This window comes from Bos grunniens, chromosome 11, assembly GCF_055505025.1.
Source record: "Bos grunniens cultivar Pamir isolate PY7600 chromosome 11, Bosgru_T2T1.0, whole genome shotgun sequence".
Classification (NCBI taxonomy): domain Eukaryota; kingdom Metazoa; phylum Chordata; class Mammalia; order Artiodactyla; family Bovidae; genus Bos; species Bos grunniens.
This window is the reverse complement of record NC_141175.1, coordinates 44400246-44414537: the sequence shown is the minus strand read 5'-3', so window position 1 is coordinate 44414537 and position 14292 is coordinate 44400246. Positions and strand designations below refer to the sequence as shown.

Sequence of the window (14292 nt, the reverse complement as noted above, 5' to 3'; positions counted from 1 at the left end):
TGAGACCAAGAGGGAGGTTCCCACAGGGTAACGGTGAGTGGGAGGGAAGCTGGACCCAGGACCGAATATGCACCATCACCCCAATTGTGTGTGGGTACTTAGTCGCTCAGTCATGTCTGACTCTTTGCGACCCCGTGGGCTGTAGCTTGCCAGGCTCCTCTGTCCATGGGGATTCTCCAGGCAAGAACACTGGAGTGGATTGTCAGTCCCTTCTCCAGGGGATCTTCCCAACCCAGGGATCAAATCCAGGTCTTCTGCACTGCAGGGAGATTCTTTACCATCTGAGCCACCAGGGAAGCACTCGTCATCCCAGTTACTTATAACTTTTACACAACGATGTCTCACACATGAAGTGCACACATAGGGAGATTTCTGGAAGGAAACAGATCCAGATGTCACTACTGGTTCACTCAGGGGTGCAGAGGATGGTGGGGAGTGACTTTTGATTTTTCCTTTATACTTCTCTTCTCCCCAAGTTTTCTACAATGAGTGGGTCTGGTAGTTTCATAAGAATGAAAGATATTTGGAGAAAATCAGTTTAGCATCAAGCAGCACCCCATATCCTTAGCTTGCCCTCCCTGAGGGTCACAGCCTCCTGTTACCTCGGCCTGCAGTGACATCCGCCTCCTGGTGGCTCCAGGCGGCATCGACTGTAACGCCTGCCTGTTCTCTCCCTGCAGGGACCGCACCACCACCGTGGTGAACGTGGAGGGCGATGCCCTGGGTGCGGGCATCCTCCACCACCTGAATCAGAAGGCGATGAAGAGAGGGGAGCAGGAGCTGAGCGAGGTCAAAGTGGAGGCCATCCCTAACTCCAAGTCGGAGGAGGAGACATCACCCCTGGTGACACACCCAAACCCCACCGGCCCAGCAGCCAGCACCCCAGAGTCCAAGGAGTCGGTTCTGTGATGAGGCTGGGCTTCCAGCTCACGCACCGGGGGTGCCCACCCCATCAGTCTGGCCACCTGGCCCTGGCACCGCCCTCACCGACTTTTCGCCTCCCGAGCAATGCACTGGCCCAGCCACCAGTGTGAGGGTTACTTCTCAGCACAGGCATTGGGTTTCCCAGTGGGAACTGACTCCTGAGGACCAAGACACTCTAACATTTGACACTCGACCATGTCCAGGTCAACTGTGCACACCCTGGCTCTGTCTGGAAACACACCCTCGAGCTGCCAGCGTGGGGAGTAACAGGCTCACAGAGACCTGGCAGTTAAAGCTTGGAAGATGCACATGTTATTTCATTGCACCCAGGAAAGTTCAGCATTTGGATACTTCCTGGACAGACCTGGGCGGGTGGCAGTCATCTGTCACCTTGTGAACCAGAATAATTGGAAAAATTCCCGAATTCGTGTCCTTGGCTGGAATTCTCTGAGCTGGGACTCAGGTGTTAAGAGTCTCCAACTAGGCATGGCTGGCTTCTGGTTCACTGGGCTGGAGGCGCTGCATGCCCATCAAGTTAGAAATACTCCATGGTGTTAGCACTGCTGGTGTCTCTGGTTAGCGGCATTAGGTAAACAATTACATTCTGAGGTCAAAGAAAGGAGGGGGAGTGTAGCCTGCAGGGGAAAGGGAAGCAGCCTGACGGGTAAGGACACACACTCACATATATTAATGTCCCCAGTCTGGCCCCAGCCCCAGAAAGTTTTCTGCTTTCATGATCTGGATTTCTGCCAACACTGTAGCTTTATCCACCTCCACTCTGATTTGGCAAACAGGCCACAGAGGGGCCTCTGCCTCTGGGGAGGTGTGATATGGTCATTACATTCAGGACCCTGACTGGTCTAGCAATAGATTTCAATCCAACTAGACCCTCCCTTAAAGCAAAACAAATTTAAAAAAAAAAAAAAACACAAACCCACTCTTCACTGGGGTGAAGCCAGATGTCCTGGCTTTGGCTGATTTTGATAGGCGTGGTTTCCCTTTCCTCCAGCACATCAGAGTTTAAAATTATCAGCCAAATGGTCTACCTGATTCCTACTGACTCAGGTTGAACGTTGGAGAGGGGGCTTTATAGAGAGAACCAGTGTTGCCAGGGGCAGGGAAGGAAGACCTAAAAGGCACAAGACTGCTGTTTCTCTGTAGTTGTTGGTGTGTATGTGTGGGGTGACCTACAGCAAGTCCTGGGGCCTCACTCTCCCCCATCAGTAAAATGGGGCTGACGTCACCTGCCTTTTACCTACCTCAGAGGAGTCTGGTGAGGCAAATTGAGTGAATCTGTGGAAAATGATCATTTTGCATCTTGGCTATTAAGTGCTAACACTTAACTCCGTAGCTTCCTCACTGTTACCTAAGTGATACCTAGGTTCTCCGGGAGGTCCCTTCTCCCGGGGAGGACAGCTTTTATGAGCAGGGCTTTGTTTTGTGTGCAGGAGCAACTGTTATCACGTCACTTGTGCTCTTGGCAGTTTCTTGTGAGCATCAAATGCAGCCTCTTCCTATTGTCCTTCATCTTTTTGTGAATTAACCTCCCAGCCCACTTTTGGGTGCCTGGCCTCCCAGGGACTCCCAGACCCAGGCACGTTTCTGCCACCACACGCTGGCCATTATTCAAGCTCCCAAACTTGCAGCCTTGCTCATTCCCCTGTTTTCTCTGTTGCTATCACCCAAGCCCTGCAGAAGGGGAGCACACCGTTATGGTGTATGTCCCATCACAGCTAGAATAGGGGGAGGGACAGAGACAGTGAAGCTCCCCTGTTTTAAAATTATGGGGCATGGGCCTGAGCAGAAGTGGTGGGGAAGAGCCAAGGGGCACAGGGAAGACCCAGCCGGTGGCAGGCCGTGCTCCCTCTAGCCCTCTTTAAAACAAGCTAAGCCACCCCTGTGAAGCAGGAGTGACCAGGAGCTGGGCTCAGCAGTACATGGAAGCCTTTACCCTCTGGCTTGTTGTTGATGCCTTCTATTTTTAAAGGAGAAATAATCACATGGCTGGATTCCAAACTGCAAGTGAACATTCATTATTTTTCAGCCTTTGCTAGATCTTATCTTTCCCTCTTGCACATCTATGTAACTATGTGTGTACACACATATGTGTAGCATGTGGGGGGCATACATGTGTTTAGCATCTATATCTACATGTGTGTTTGTGTATTTTAGCTCCAGTCCAAACAAGTTTGAATTTTGGGGCAGAGGTGAATTAACTGCAAGTTGTGTGGCTTTGGCATCCTGATTTTCCTGTTTCTAAAGGTGAATTTCACAAAACATGGACAGTCTGACCCAGGGGCTGCACACAGTCTCTCCAGGACCTGGGAGTGCAGTGTGGGGAGCACGTGGCCTAGGGAAGGGTGCTTCCATGTAAAACCCCTGTGATGATCGCTCCCCTTTCCCTGGTTTCTCCCTGTTTTTCTGTCCGAAAGAGGAATCAAACTGGGAGTGAGCCAGCTGGGGAAAAATGCCACCCTCTCATTGTCTGATGATGTGTCCCCTGCTCTAACTTGTCATAATGCTGTTCATCTCTTTTCAATATGTGACACTTGCCTTAAAACATAGCAGTCTTCAAAATGAATACAGGATTTCTACTAGAATCCGATGTTCCTTTATTTTTTTCTTGTGTTTTGAAGTTGCATTGACTGGTGGAGTTCTTCTGGGGGATGGCCTGTGGGTGACAAATTGAGGGGTTATTTTTCTAGCTGCATTTAGCCAGCATGACCCCTGTAGCAGGGCAGGCCACTCAGGTGGCAGAGCTGCTGCAGAACCATCACTGATGTGGCTTGCGGTGGTGAGCTCCAGGCTCCTGGGCTCCTCCCACTCAAGCCGAGCCAGACCCTTGAAACAGTGAGTGGTTTGGCCACATACCTCCATTAAGCCAAGCCTTGTTAGAACAAGGTCAACAGGTATTAATTGACCATCTAGTGTAAGCCCAGAGCCAAGCTGGAAGAATGCCCCCGTCTGTAGAATCACTGAGAAAGTCCCTGCATAAAACAGTTGCCCGTGCCTACCATCCTCATTAACATACCCAGAACCTTCTTTCATATCATCTCATGTTCAGTGGGGGTTTTCCAGGTGATGCTAGGGGTAAAGCACCCAGCTGCCAACACAGGAAACGTAAAAGACTCGGGTTCAATCCCTGGGTCAGGAAGATCCCCTGGAGGACGGCATGGCTACCCATTCCAGTGTTCTTGCCTGAAGAATCCCATAGGCAGAGGAGACTGGCGGTCTACAGTCCATGGGGTTGCAAAGAGTCGGACATGACTGAAATGACTGAGCACACATGTTCAGTGACATTGCATCCCAGCACTATTAGGAAATTTAGAAGCTTCTTACAATAGGATTATCCCACCAGCTCCCAATGACAGCCTTAGTTTCCAGACCCTGGGCCCTCAGAAGGAAGAGAACCCTGCTCTCACCTGGAGATATCCAGCCCTCCACAGAATATGGAAGCCAGTTTTACTTTCTGGGCAAGGCCCAAAGGGATGAGGAGAGCCTGCACAGGTCAAGTGCCCGATGGGGCTTGTAACTAATGACATTTAGATTCCCACCTTGGAGTGTGGCTCCCTTGATTCTCTGGGTGGAGTATTTGGAGACTGAGGTGAGTACTCAGTGATTAAGCTTTTCATGTCATATCAAGAATGGCAGTTCCATAAGCCACCTCTCCCCAGGGGAGAATAGAGGGTGCTGATCTTTTGGGTCACCGAAGCCTGCACAGAGGAACATCTGGTGACACCATGAATGCATGAATGATGCAGCAAGGAGGAATACGCACTGTCTGTGTCCAGTCCCAGCTCTGCCACTTCTTACTGTATGACCCTGAGCATGATAATGGCTCTGTGCCTCAGTCTATTCATCTTTAAAATGGGGATAATAATCCTGCCAGTGGAGAGGCTTGTGAAGAGTAGAGGAGTTGATACCTGTAAGAGGCTCAAAAGAGTGCCTGGCCCAGGAAAGTTCCTCTGTCATGCTGGCTCTCAGATCAGACACATCGGCAAGAAAGCTTCCCACCCAGCCTGTGGCCCTTTCATCAGGCCCAATGAGTGGCATTTCCTTGTTTGGCTTGGAAAGACAGAAAGGAAGATCTAGTTCAACTCGTGGGCCTTTCTGCAGATCTGTGCCTGTGTGGTATGAGAGTATGCCCATTTTGAACATTTGTGCTAAAAATACTTCGATAACTACCTAAAAGAAACCAGGCTTTATAAATGATTGTCAGAATGCATGTGAATGTCCCTTATTCATAACAGAAGGCCACGTCTAGAAAACTCAGGCTTTCCTTCCTTCAACTATTATCCTCCCAAGTTGCAACTCTGAATGCAGACAGCTGCTTCCAGCAGGGTCCTGCCTTCTACACAGGAAGTTGCTCTCCTGGCCTAAGCTCAACCCTTTTTCCTCATGTTCAGGGGACACAAAGGCAGGCTTCTGGTCTACCTCCCAATTGTAGGGCCATGGGCCCTGGGCCCCCTTCTTGAGGCTCTCAGTGAATGAGAATTGAGGGAGCATATAACAAGAGGGAAATCTTGAGTCATTTGGAAGAAAACTTTCCCATCTCAAGGGAAGAAAGAACACTGTGATCCCCACTGTTTTCCATCTTTTCAAAGAGTTGGAACTGAGTATCCTAGATTTTCTCTTATCAGAGTCTCAAACCTACATTATTTTCTACAAACAATATACAGAAGAGTGTTGAGCTAGATTTTTAGCAGATTTAGGATTATTTGGAGTGACACACAAGACCGAGATGATAGTTTTGGGATTCTTAGTGTGGTCTTCATGGCTGTCCCCTAGCTCTGCCTTTAGGGGAAAAAGAAAATCATGCATTAAGCTCAGACATGGTCCTTCTTTGTGGGGGAAAAAAAAAAAATAGTTTCAGCAAATGTCCTGAGGTCAATGAAGATTCAGTGTCTGTTCATGTTTTGAAAAAAAATAATAGAATTAAAAAAAATTTTTTTAATAATCCACACACCATAAAATTCACTTCTTTAAAGATTTAGTAGTTTTCAATACATTCAGAGAGTTGTGCATCCATCACCACAATCTGATTCCAGAAGATTTTCATCAGCTCAAAAAGAAACCCAGAATCTCTGACAACCACTAATTTATTTTCTATCTCTATGGATTTGCCTATTCTGGATATTTTGTATTTGTAGATATAGATATTGTCTTTTACAGATACATCCCAGATAAAAAGAACTGATGTTTAAAATCACTGGGACTTCCCTGGTGGTCCAGTGATTAAGTCTCCACACTTCCGATGCAGGGCGTGTGGGTTCGATCCCTAGCCCATAAACCAAGATCTCACATGCCAATGAGCATGGCAAAAAAAAAAAAAAAAATTACCTTTGGAAAAAAAGTGTAATCATTGCCCACCTTTCCACACACACCCACAGGAGAACATGTAAGATATTTTCTCTCTCTCTCTCTTTTTTTTTTTAAACATTTATTTACTTATCTGGCTGCTTTGTTGGTCTTAGTTGTGGCATGCAGGCTCAGTTACTCTGCAGCATGTGGGATCTTGGCTCCCCAATCAGGGATTGAACCCACATACCCTGCATTGCAAGTCAGATTCTTAACCACTGGACTACCAGGGACATTCCATGTAAGATCTTCTTTATCATCAGATACAGATTCAGTCATTTTAGCCTATTGGCGGTGGTGGTGGGGGGATGGAGGGGATTGAATTTCTAGGTTAATAGTGGATAACCAGAACACTTAACTAATTTGAAGAACTTTTCCCCACACAGGTGTAGCTGATGAAGGTTTAGTTATCTAGACCACGTGCTAAGTTATAGTGTGGCCTGGATCCAGGCAGCTGAGTCTGCTAACATTCTGGTCTCTGCACTGTGCGGATCCGTGCCTGATACGGTGCACATCGTGTTCTGTGTACTCGATGCTCCCTGGAGTTGTGTATTGTGCAGCCCTGACCTCAGAAGTTGGAAGAATTGATGCTTTTGAACTGTGGTGCTGGTGAAGACTGTCCCTTGGACAGCAAAGAGATCCAACCTGTCAATTCTAAAGGAGATCAATGCTGAATATTCATTGGAAGGACTGATGGTGAAGCTGAAGATCCAATACTTTGGCTACCTGATGCAAAGAGCTGACTCATTGGAAAAGACCCTGATGTTGGGGAAGATTGAAGGCAGGAGGAGAAGGGGATGACAGAGGGTGAAATGGTTGGATGGCATCACTGACTCAATGGGCATGAGTTTGAGCAAACTCCAGGAGATAGTGAAGGACAAGAAAGCCTGGCATGCTGCAGTCCATGGGGTGACAAAGAGTTGGACACAACTGAGCAACTGAACAATAACAAATAAAAAGCATGTTGAAAATGTCTGCCCTGTAAAAAAATTTTTTTTTCTTTTTAATAAGTGGTGGCTAATGAGTCCCAGAGGCAATGAGGTTGAGGTTAAGAGGAACCTCCTTAATTAACTTTCCTGGTCAGGTCAGTTTTCCTGTTGGTGTGTCTTTCACCGGGTCTGTTGCCAGGCACTTTGTGGCATCAATGTACCCTTTATCTCTCTAGGCCACAGAGCACCCTGGGCTGCCTTTTTGGGTTGCTCCCAGACCTCCCTCACCTCCAGCTGTGTCCATGTAAGAGAAGCAATCTTACAACAAACGGATCTTGTGAGTGGTGATCCGCTCCAATTCAGTCCTTCCAGAAACAAGAGCACCAATGGCCAGAACTGAAAGCATCCAGACACTAAAGAGTACAATGCTCTGTGTGGCACTATTCCATTTATATCAACAAAAGTGACCAGGGTTACAAGTCAGTTGAGTAGCCATGATCAGGTGGAGAGAGGGGCGATGATTGGAAGGGAACTAGAGGGGCCTCCAGAAATGCTCACTATGTTCTGCTTCTTGATCTGAATGGGTGTTTACTTTATGATAATGCACTAAGTTGACCGAATATGTTTTATACATTTTCCATTAGTCAGGAATACTTCATTAAGAAAAATAACAGGGTTGGTGGCATGACATGGCAGGAGATCCAGCTCTCTGTACTGGTTCCCAGTCTCTCTGGGTGACCATGTCTTTTCTTAGGTGTCCTGTGGCCCATGGGAAATGCTCTCAGCTAATTGTATCCTGACCATCTAGAGTAGCGGGTCAGCCAACCGTGGCCCCCAGGTCAAAGCCAGCCTGCTTCTTGCTTTTGAATGGCCTCGGGCACTGCTCCAACAGACAAAGAGCAGTCAAGGAGACTAAGCATCGGTAGCCCCATCCACCCAGGTCAGGGCCAGCTCACTCATTAGTCTCAGAACACACAGGGCCTTGGGTCCACAGTACATTTAGGAGCCCACGAAAATATTTTAATTTATTTTGAAAACAGAAGGAAAGCATATAGTTCAGCCTGAATTCCATGTGTTTTTATAAGACCATATCTTTAATATGTGTATCTGATACAGGGGCCCGTGTGGTGGAAAGTCATACATGGCCCAGACCACAGTCACAAACTGTAATCTTTAATATGTGTATCTGATACAGGGGCCCTGGTAGAAAGTCATACATGGCCCTGTCCCTGTTCCCCACTCCACTGCCAACACCAGCTTCTCTGGCTGGAGGCTACATCTTATCCCTGCCCAGGGCCTACGCTGTCACCACCTACATGTTGGGGACTTTGCTGTTGGCACATGCTGGGGATCAGGGAGTAGAAGCCCAGTCCATGTGTTGACAACTTGGCAAATGCGGCCAGCGGCCCAAGTTGAGATGACTGGACTTACGCTCCAGGCTCTAGGTGACACTGGCAGCCAACCCTTCACCTACGGTCTATCAAGCCCCTCCCCACACAGGCCAGTGGCTGTCTGTCCTAAAAATATCTCCAAGCTGATGGCACCTGGGCATCAAGATGCCCACTCCTGGGAATGGTCCACCCCACGCAAAGTGGGGGTAGGATGGGGCAGGAATTTTCTCTTCTGTTACATTAATAGAAGAACCTACATGATATCCTCAATTTGGCCTTGTCCCAGAAAATCTAGATGGCCCAACTTACCAGCTGGGCCTTTATGGAAAAAGGTTGCCAACCCCTGCTGTAAAGAAAATATGTCTCATCTCTCCTGATCCATTTGCCACTGGTGTGCTTTGCTGGAAACTGGAAAGCCAAGTAAATTAGGCTGTGGTGTTCAGCCCATGAAAGATAGCGCAGCCATCCCAACCCTAGGACAATGGCCTGAAGTTTGTGGGTTGACTGGCTGGCAGTTTATCAGTGGAAAGGGAAACTAAGGCACATACCTCAGGGAGACTCTGAGGTGGCCCCCAGAGATCCTGGCCTGTGAGTGGAGATGGGAGCTATAACACAAGTAGACCTCATCTGTGTAAGTCTTTGAACTGGAAGCTGGCCTCCAGCCACAGATACTACTTACTAGAAAAACCTATGCTGTTATTTCATCTTAAATCCTCAGAGACCCCAGAGAGAGAAGTAAAGCTACATTCATGAGAATAAATGAAGCAAAGTAGAAAGTCCTACCCAGTGGTTCTCATTAGAATCACCTGAGCATAAAAATGCTTAAGCCCCACCCTAGAGAGCCTGATTCAATGGGTCTAGGTTTGGACCTGGATAACTTACATTTTTTAAGTTCCAGCTGAGCCAAGGATGTGAGCCAAGGATGAGAACTGCTGCGCTAGTGATTTGTCGTTGTTCAGTTGCTAAGTCGTGGCCAACTCTTTTGCAACACCATGGACTGTAGTTGGCCAGGCTCCTCTGTCCATGGGATTTCCCAGGCAAGAATTCTGGAGTGGGTTGCCATTTTCTTCTTCAGGGGATCTTCCCACAAACCCGTGTCTCCTGCATTGGCAGGGGGATTCTTTACCGCGGAGCCACCAGGGAAGCACAGCGAATTGTAAGAAATATATATCTGGTCATTCAGGTGGCCAAAATACACTTCTCATACACAGTTGGTCTTCATCCACAGTTCCTAGCCCACAGCTCCCCATGTGCTTGGAATTCCCTGAGTGCTGGAATAGCAGCAGCATCTTTGATTATAATATTGGGTCTCTTGTGGTCAGTTCCTGAAACTGCTTCGGAGCCATGAAGGTGAAGTGAGTGTCCTATTGTTCCTAAGCAGTCCCTTTCCACTGCAACTTGGTTTATGTTAATGAGGTGGCTTTTGAAAGCACGTAAGGATGGGAGCCGGTGTCCAGTGGAACCGACCACGTGATTAGCAGTTGCCACTTTCAGTCCTACCCCCTGACTCGGGGTAAGGGAGAGGAGCTGGAGGTTGAACGGATCACCAGTGGCCAATGATTTAAACAACCATATGCTCAGGGCTGGTGCACTGGATGACCCAGAGGGATGGTATGGAGAGGGAGGTGGGAGGGGGGTTCAGGATGGGGAACACATGTACACTGGTGGCGGATTCATGTATGCCAAAACCAGTACAATATTGTAAAGTAATTAGCCTCCAATTAAAATACATACATTTATACTTAAAAAAAAGAAAAAAAAAACATACCTATGTAATTAAGCCTCTTTAAATACCCAAAGGACAGGGTTCAGAGAGCTTTTGGATTGGGAAGCTCATGGAGGTCTCAGGGGAGAAGGGCACACTCCAAGCACAAAGCTCCTCACCCCTTCCTATAGTATCTTGCTCTATGCATCTCTTCTATCTGGATGTTCTTGAATTATATCCTGTTATAATAAACCTGTAATCTAGTAAATATTTTCTGTGAGCCTTATAAAATTCATCAAAACCAAGGAGGGGAAAATGGGAGCCCCTGATTTATCACCCATCCGTCAGAAGCACACATGATAACCTGGACTTGTGACTGGCATCTGAAGTGGGGGCAGTCTTGTGGGACCGAGGTGTTAACCTGCAGAATGTGATGTTCCCTCCTGGGGGACAGTGTCCAAATTGAGCTGAATTTTAGGACACCCAGAGGGTGTTGAAGAACTGATCAGTGGTGCGAGAAAACCAACTCCGTCCCACCCACACGTTGGGATCTGGTGTTAGTCGGAGCTAGCCACTTTTCTTTCTTAGCACAGGTGCCTTCTCTCAGTGTCTAGTCAGTGCTATTGACATGAAACATCTCTAGGCAGCTTTCAGTCTCTATATTCAATTTTCCTGCTGTGTGTTTTTATGTACAATAAAAGTATACCACGTTAAGCATTGTTCTATGCAAAGATGATTAATGCCATTCATATGAGGAGTTACACTATTATAGAATAGGGTTAGATAGATATTTCCTAACAATACCCATTAGCAAGTAGATGGAGTATTAACACCCTCAGCTGAGAGCTCTGGTGGCATCTGTAAGCCCTGGCCAATGAGCACTTGGGCTTTGTTTTCTCATTCTGAGTCACGAAAGTCAATGCATCCACTTCTCCATGGTGTTTATGTTCTCATGGTAAAAGCTGTCAAAAAAACATCCAGGTGACAGCACTGGAGGTGCCACAAAAGTGCCGAGGAAGAGTATCAGCTGGCTTTCAAAATGAACTCCTTCAAGAATCTGGATGAAGAAATAGGGCAGAACAGGCAGTCTGATAGGGAGTGCTAGAACCCCCGCTGACTGATAAGCATCAGAGCTGTGGGAGGAAGAGATCAAAACTGGGAACAGTAACTAGAAGAAAAGGTAGCAGCAGATTCATCATAACTTCAGGGGGGTTAGAGAATGCTGTCACAACACACCACCTTGAGCCCAGTCTTAATAATAGCTTTGATTAGAGTAACCTAACTCTAACTTGGTAAGAGTTCCAAGTTACACACAACAGAATCCATTCTAGATAGGTAAAGCATTGATTACAGGGTATTAGTAAAAGTAGAACTTCTGCGAACGATAGGGGAAACATTGCTAAAACCCAGTGGGGAGGAGCAATGCGGCTGAGTTCCTAGTTCTAGAAGAACTGTTCTAACAGAAGTGCTATTGCTGGCACTGCCCACCACCCCACACGTGGGACACAAGGAACCAGGCAGCGGAGTCCTGTCCCCAGCTACTGCATCTGACTTCCCAATACAGCTCTACGCTGTATTCCTCACTTGCACCGTCCCAGGCACACCTGCTAAGTTTCACCCAAGTGCCTCTGCTTGGCAGAGCTTGGAAGAAGTCTGGAAAAGGGGTTTCTGTTTTTTCAGGCTTTACACCTGACAGAGTTAGAATGAGCTTCAAGGGGCCAATGGGCAGGCTCCGCTACAGCTCCCACTTACAGGACACATCCCCCTACTCCAGACAAGGCCTGGATTCCCCTAAATGCCTGCATTAGGATACATGCAGATTTTCACAAATGAACAAATACTTCAAACAGCCTTGCAGTTCTGTTCCCTATTGGCCTGTGGAACTGTTACTGTGGTGTCACTATCTCTGTTTAGCAAAACGTGTTTTACATCTACTTCCCCTTGCTCTTTTTTTCTCTCAAAGGAGTACAAAATAGAGGCATGAGACTTATTTGTGATAAGAGACATCAGATCAGATCAGTCGCTCAGTCGTGTCCGACTCTTTGCGACCCCATGAATCGCAGCACGCCAGGCCTCCCTGCCCATCACCAACTCCCGGAGTTCACCCAGACTCACGTCCATCGAGTCAGTGATGCCATCCAGCCATCTCATCCTCTGTCGTCCCCTTCTCCTCTTGCCCCCAATCCCTCCCAGCATCAGAGTCTTTTCCAATGAGGCAACTCTTCGCATGAGGTGGCCAAAGTATTGGAGTTTCAGCTTTAGCATCATTCCTTCCAAAGAAATCCCAGGGCTGATCTCCTTTAGAATGGACTGGTTGGATCTCCTTGCAGTCCAAGGGACTCTCAAGAATCTTCTCCAACACCACAGTTCAAAAGCATCAATTCTTCGGCGCTCAGCCTTCTTCACAGTCCAACTCTCACATCCATACATGACCACAGGAAAAACCATAGCCTTGACTAGACGAATCTTTGTTGGCAAAGTAATGTCTCTGCTTTTCAATATGCGATCTAGGTGGTCATAACTTTCCTTCCAAGGAGCAAGTGTCTTTTAATTTCATGGCTGCAGTCATCATCTGCAGTGATTTTGGAGCCCAGAAAAATAAAGTCTGACACTGTTTCCACTGTTTCCCCATCTATTTGCCATGAAGTGATGGGACCGGATGCCATGATCTTCATTTTCTGAATGTTGAGCTTTAAGCCAACTTTTTCACTCTCCACTTTCACCTTCATCAAGAGGCTTTTGAGTTCCTCTTCACTTTCTGCCATAAGGGTGGTGTCATCTGCATATCTGAGGTTATTGATATTTCTCCCAGCAATCTTGATTCCAGCTTGTGTTTCTTCCAGTCCAGCATTTCTCATGATGTACTCTGTATATAAGTTAAATAAGCAGGGTGACAATATACAGCCTTGACGTACTCCTTTTCCTATTTGGAACCAGTCTGTTGTTCCATGTCCAGTTCTAACTGTTGCTTCCTGACCAGCATACAAATTTCTTAAGAGGCATAGTTCTCATAAATTTAATAAAAATGAAAACAAAGGCTAAAAACTACTAGCAGTCCCCAAAGAAGTCAACCTATAGCCTCACTGAGACCCTTACTGGGACAAAAGATCAACTGGCTAATCGCACATAAAGAACTCATTTAAATGGCTGAAACTATATCACTGACGACTGAGTCTGATGAACAAAGAGCCCTTGGCAATTTTACCGTCTTGTTTACCTTTCTGGGAATGAAAACCACCTTGTCATGCGGAAGGCTGTTTTTAACTTTTGCACATTATCACTTGGCTGCATTTTCCAGACCCCATGAGTATATGAAATGTATGTATATCTCAGACTGCAGAGAGAAAGAAGCAAGAGAACGGGTGTGCAGGGGAGAAGAGGGAGGGGCCACCCGCGGAGCCTGCGCTGGCGGCCCCGCCCAGCACGTTCCACACTTTGGCCCATCCTCTGCCAGCCCAGCCCCTGCGGAGGTATTCACGCCTCACCCAGAAAGACGAAGAGCTCCGATTCTCAATCCTCAGTACTTTTTTCTCCGACTCTTGCTAGTCCTGGGCCCTTGGCTGGCCTGGAGTGAGGTGAGGACGCCATGGAAGATCAGGCAGCCGCTGAAGGCAAGGGGCCTCCGCAGCACAGTGAGGATGGATGGGGTTGGGGAGTGATGGGGGCGTGTGAGAGGCATGAGAGGCTGGTCAGCCTGTATGGCGTCTGCTGTGTCCAGGGCGCTGTGGGCTGCGCAGAGCTCGACGTCTGTGCTCTGTGTGCTCCCTTCCTTGTTGGCTACAACGAAATCGCCTTTCCTTTTCTGATAGCGAGTCTTCTCACACGTGCTCACCTACTTCCCAGGATCATTTCCGTGTGAAGGACAGTAGTGATTTCTAACAGCATAGACTCTCACATTGTTAAGGAAACCGCCAGCGTGTCCCATGAAACAGCATTTTGTGAACGGCAAGCTACTCGTCCTATTGCTGAATTCACGTTTTAAAAA

General features: G+C 47.5%; 1 protein-coding gene and 1 long non-coding RNA gene across 3 annotated transcripts in view; one reads left to right on the top strand and one right to left on the bottom strand.

Moving 5' to 3' along the window:
- The window catches only part of SLC1A4 (solute carrier family 1 member 4), a 30349-nt gene extending 26825 nt beyond the window's left edge, over positions 1–3524 (top strand). For both annotated transcript variants that reach the window (XR_015136712.1, XM_086326334.1), the window contains one exon: positions 681–3524. Coding sequence is in view for 1 of the 2 variants with exons in the window: in XM_086326334.1 (XP_086182460.1) it covers positions 681–909 (229 nt within the window). In the remaining variant the exon portion in view is untranslated. The remainder of the gene's footprint in view (positions 1–680) is intronic.
- Positions 3513–14292, bottom strand: LOC147363023 (uncharacterized). Its single transcript, XR_015136713.1, has 2 exons — positions 13793–14292; positions 3513–3595 (listed from the first exon to the last, which is right to left on the bottom strand). It is a non-coding gene; the product is annotated as an uncharacterized LOC147363023 (long non-coding RNA).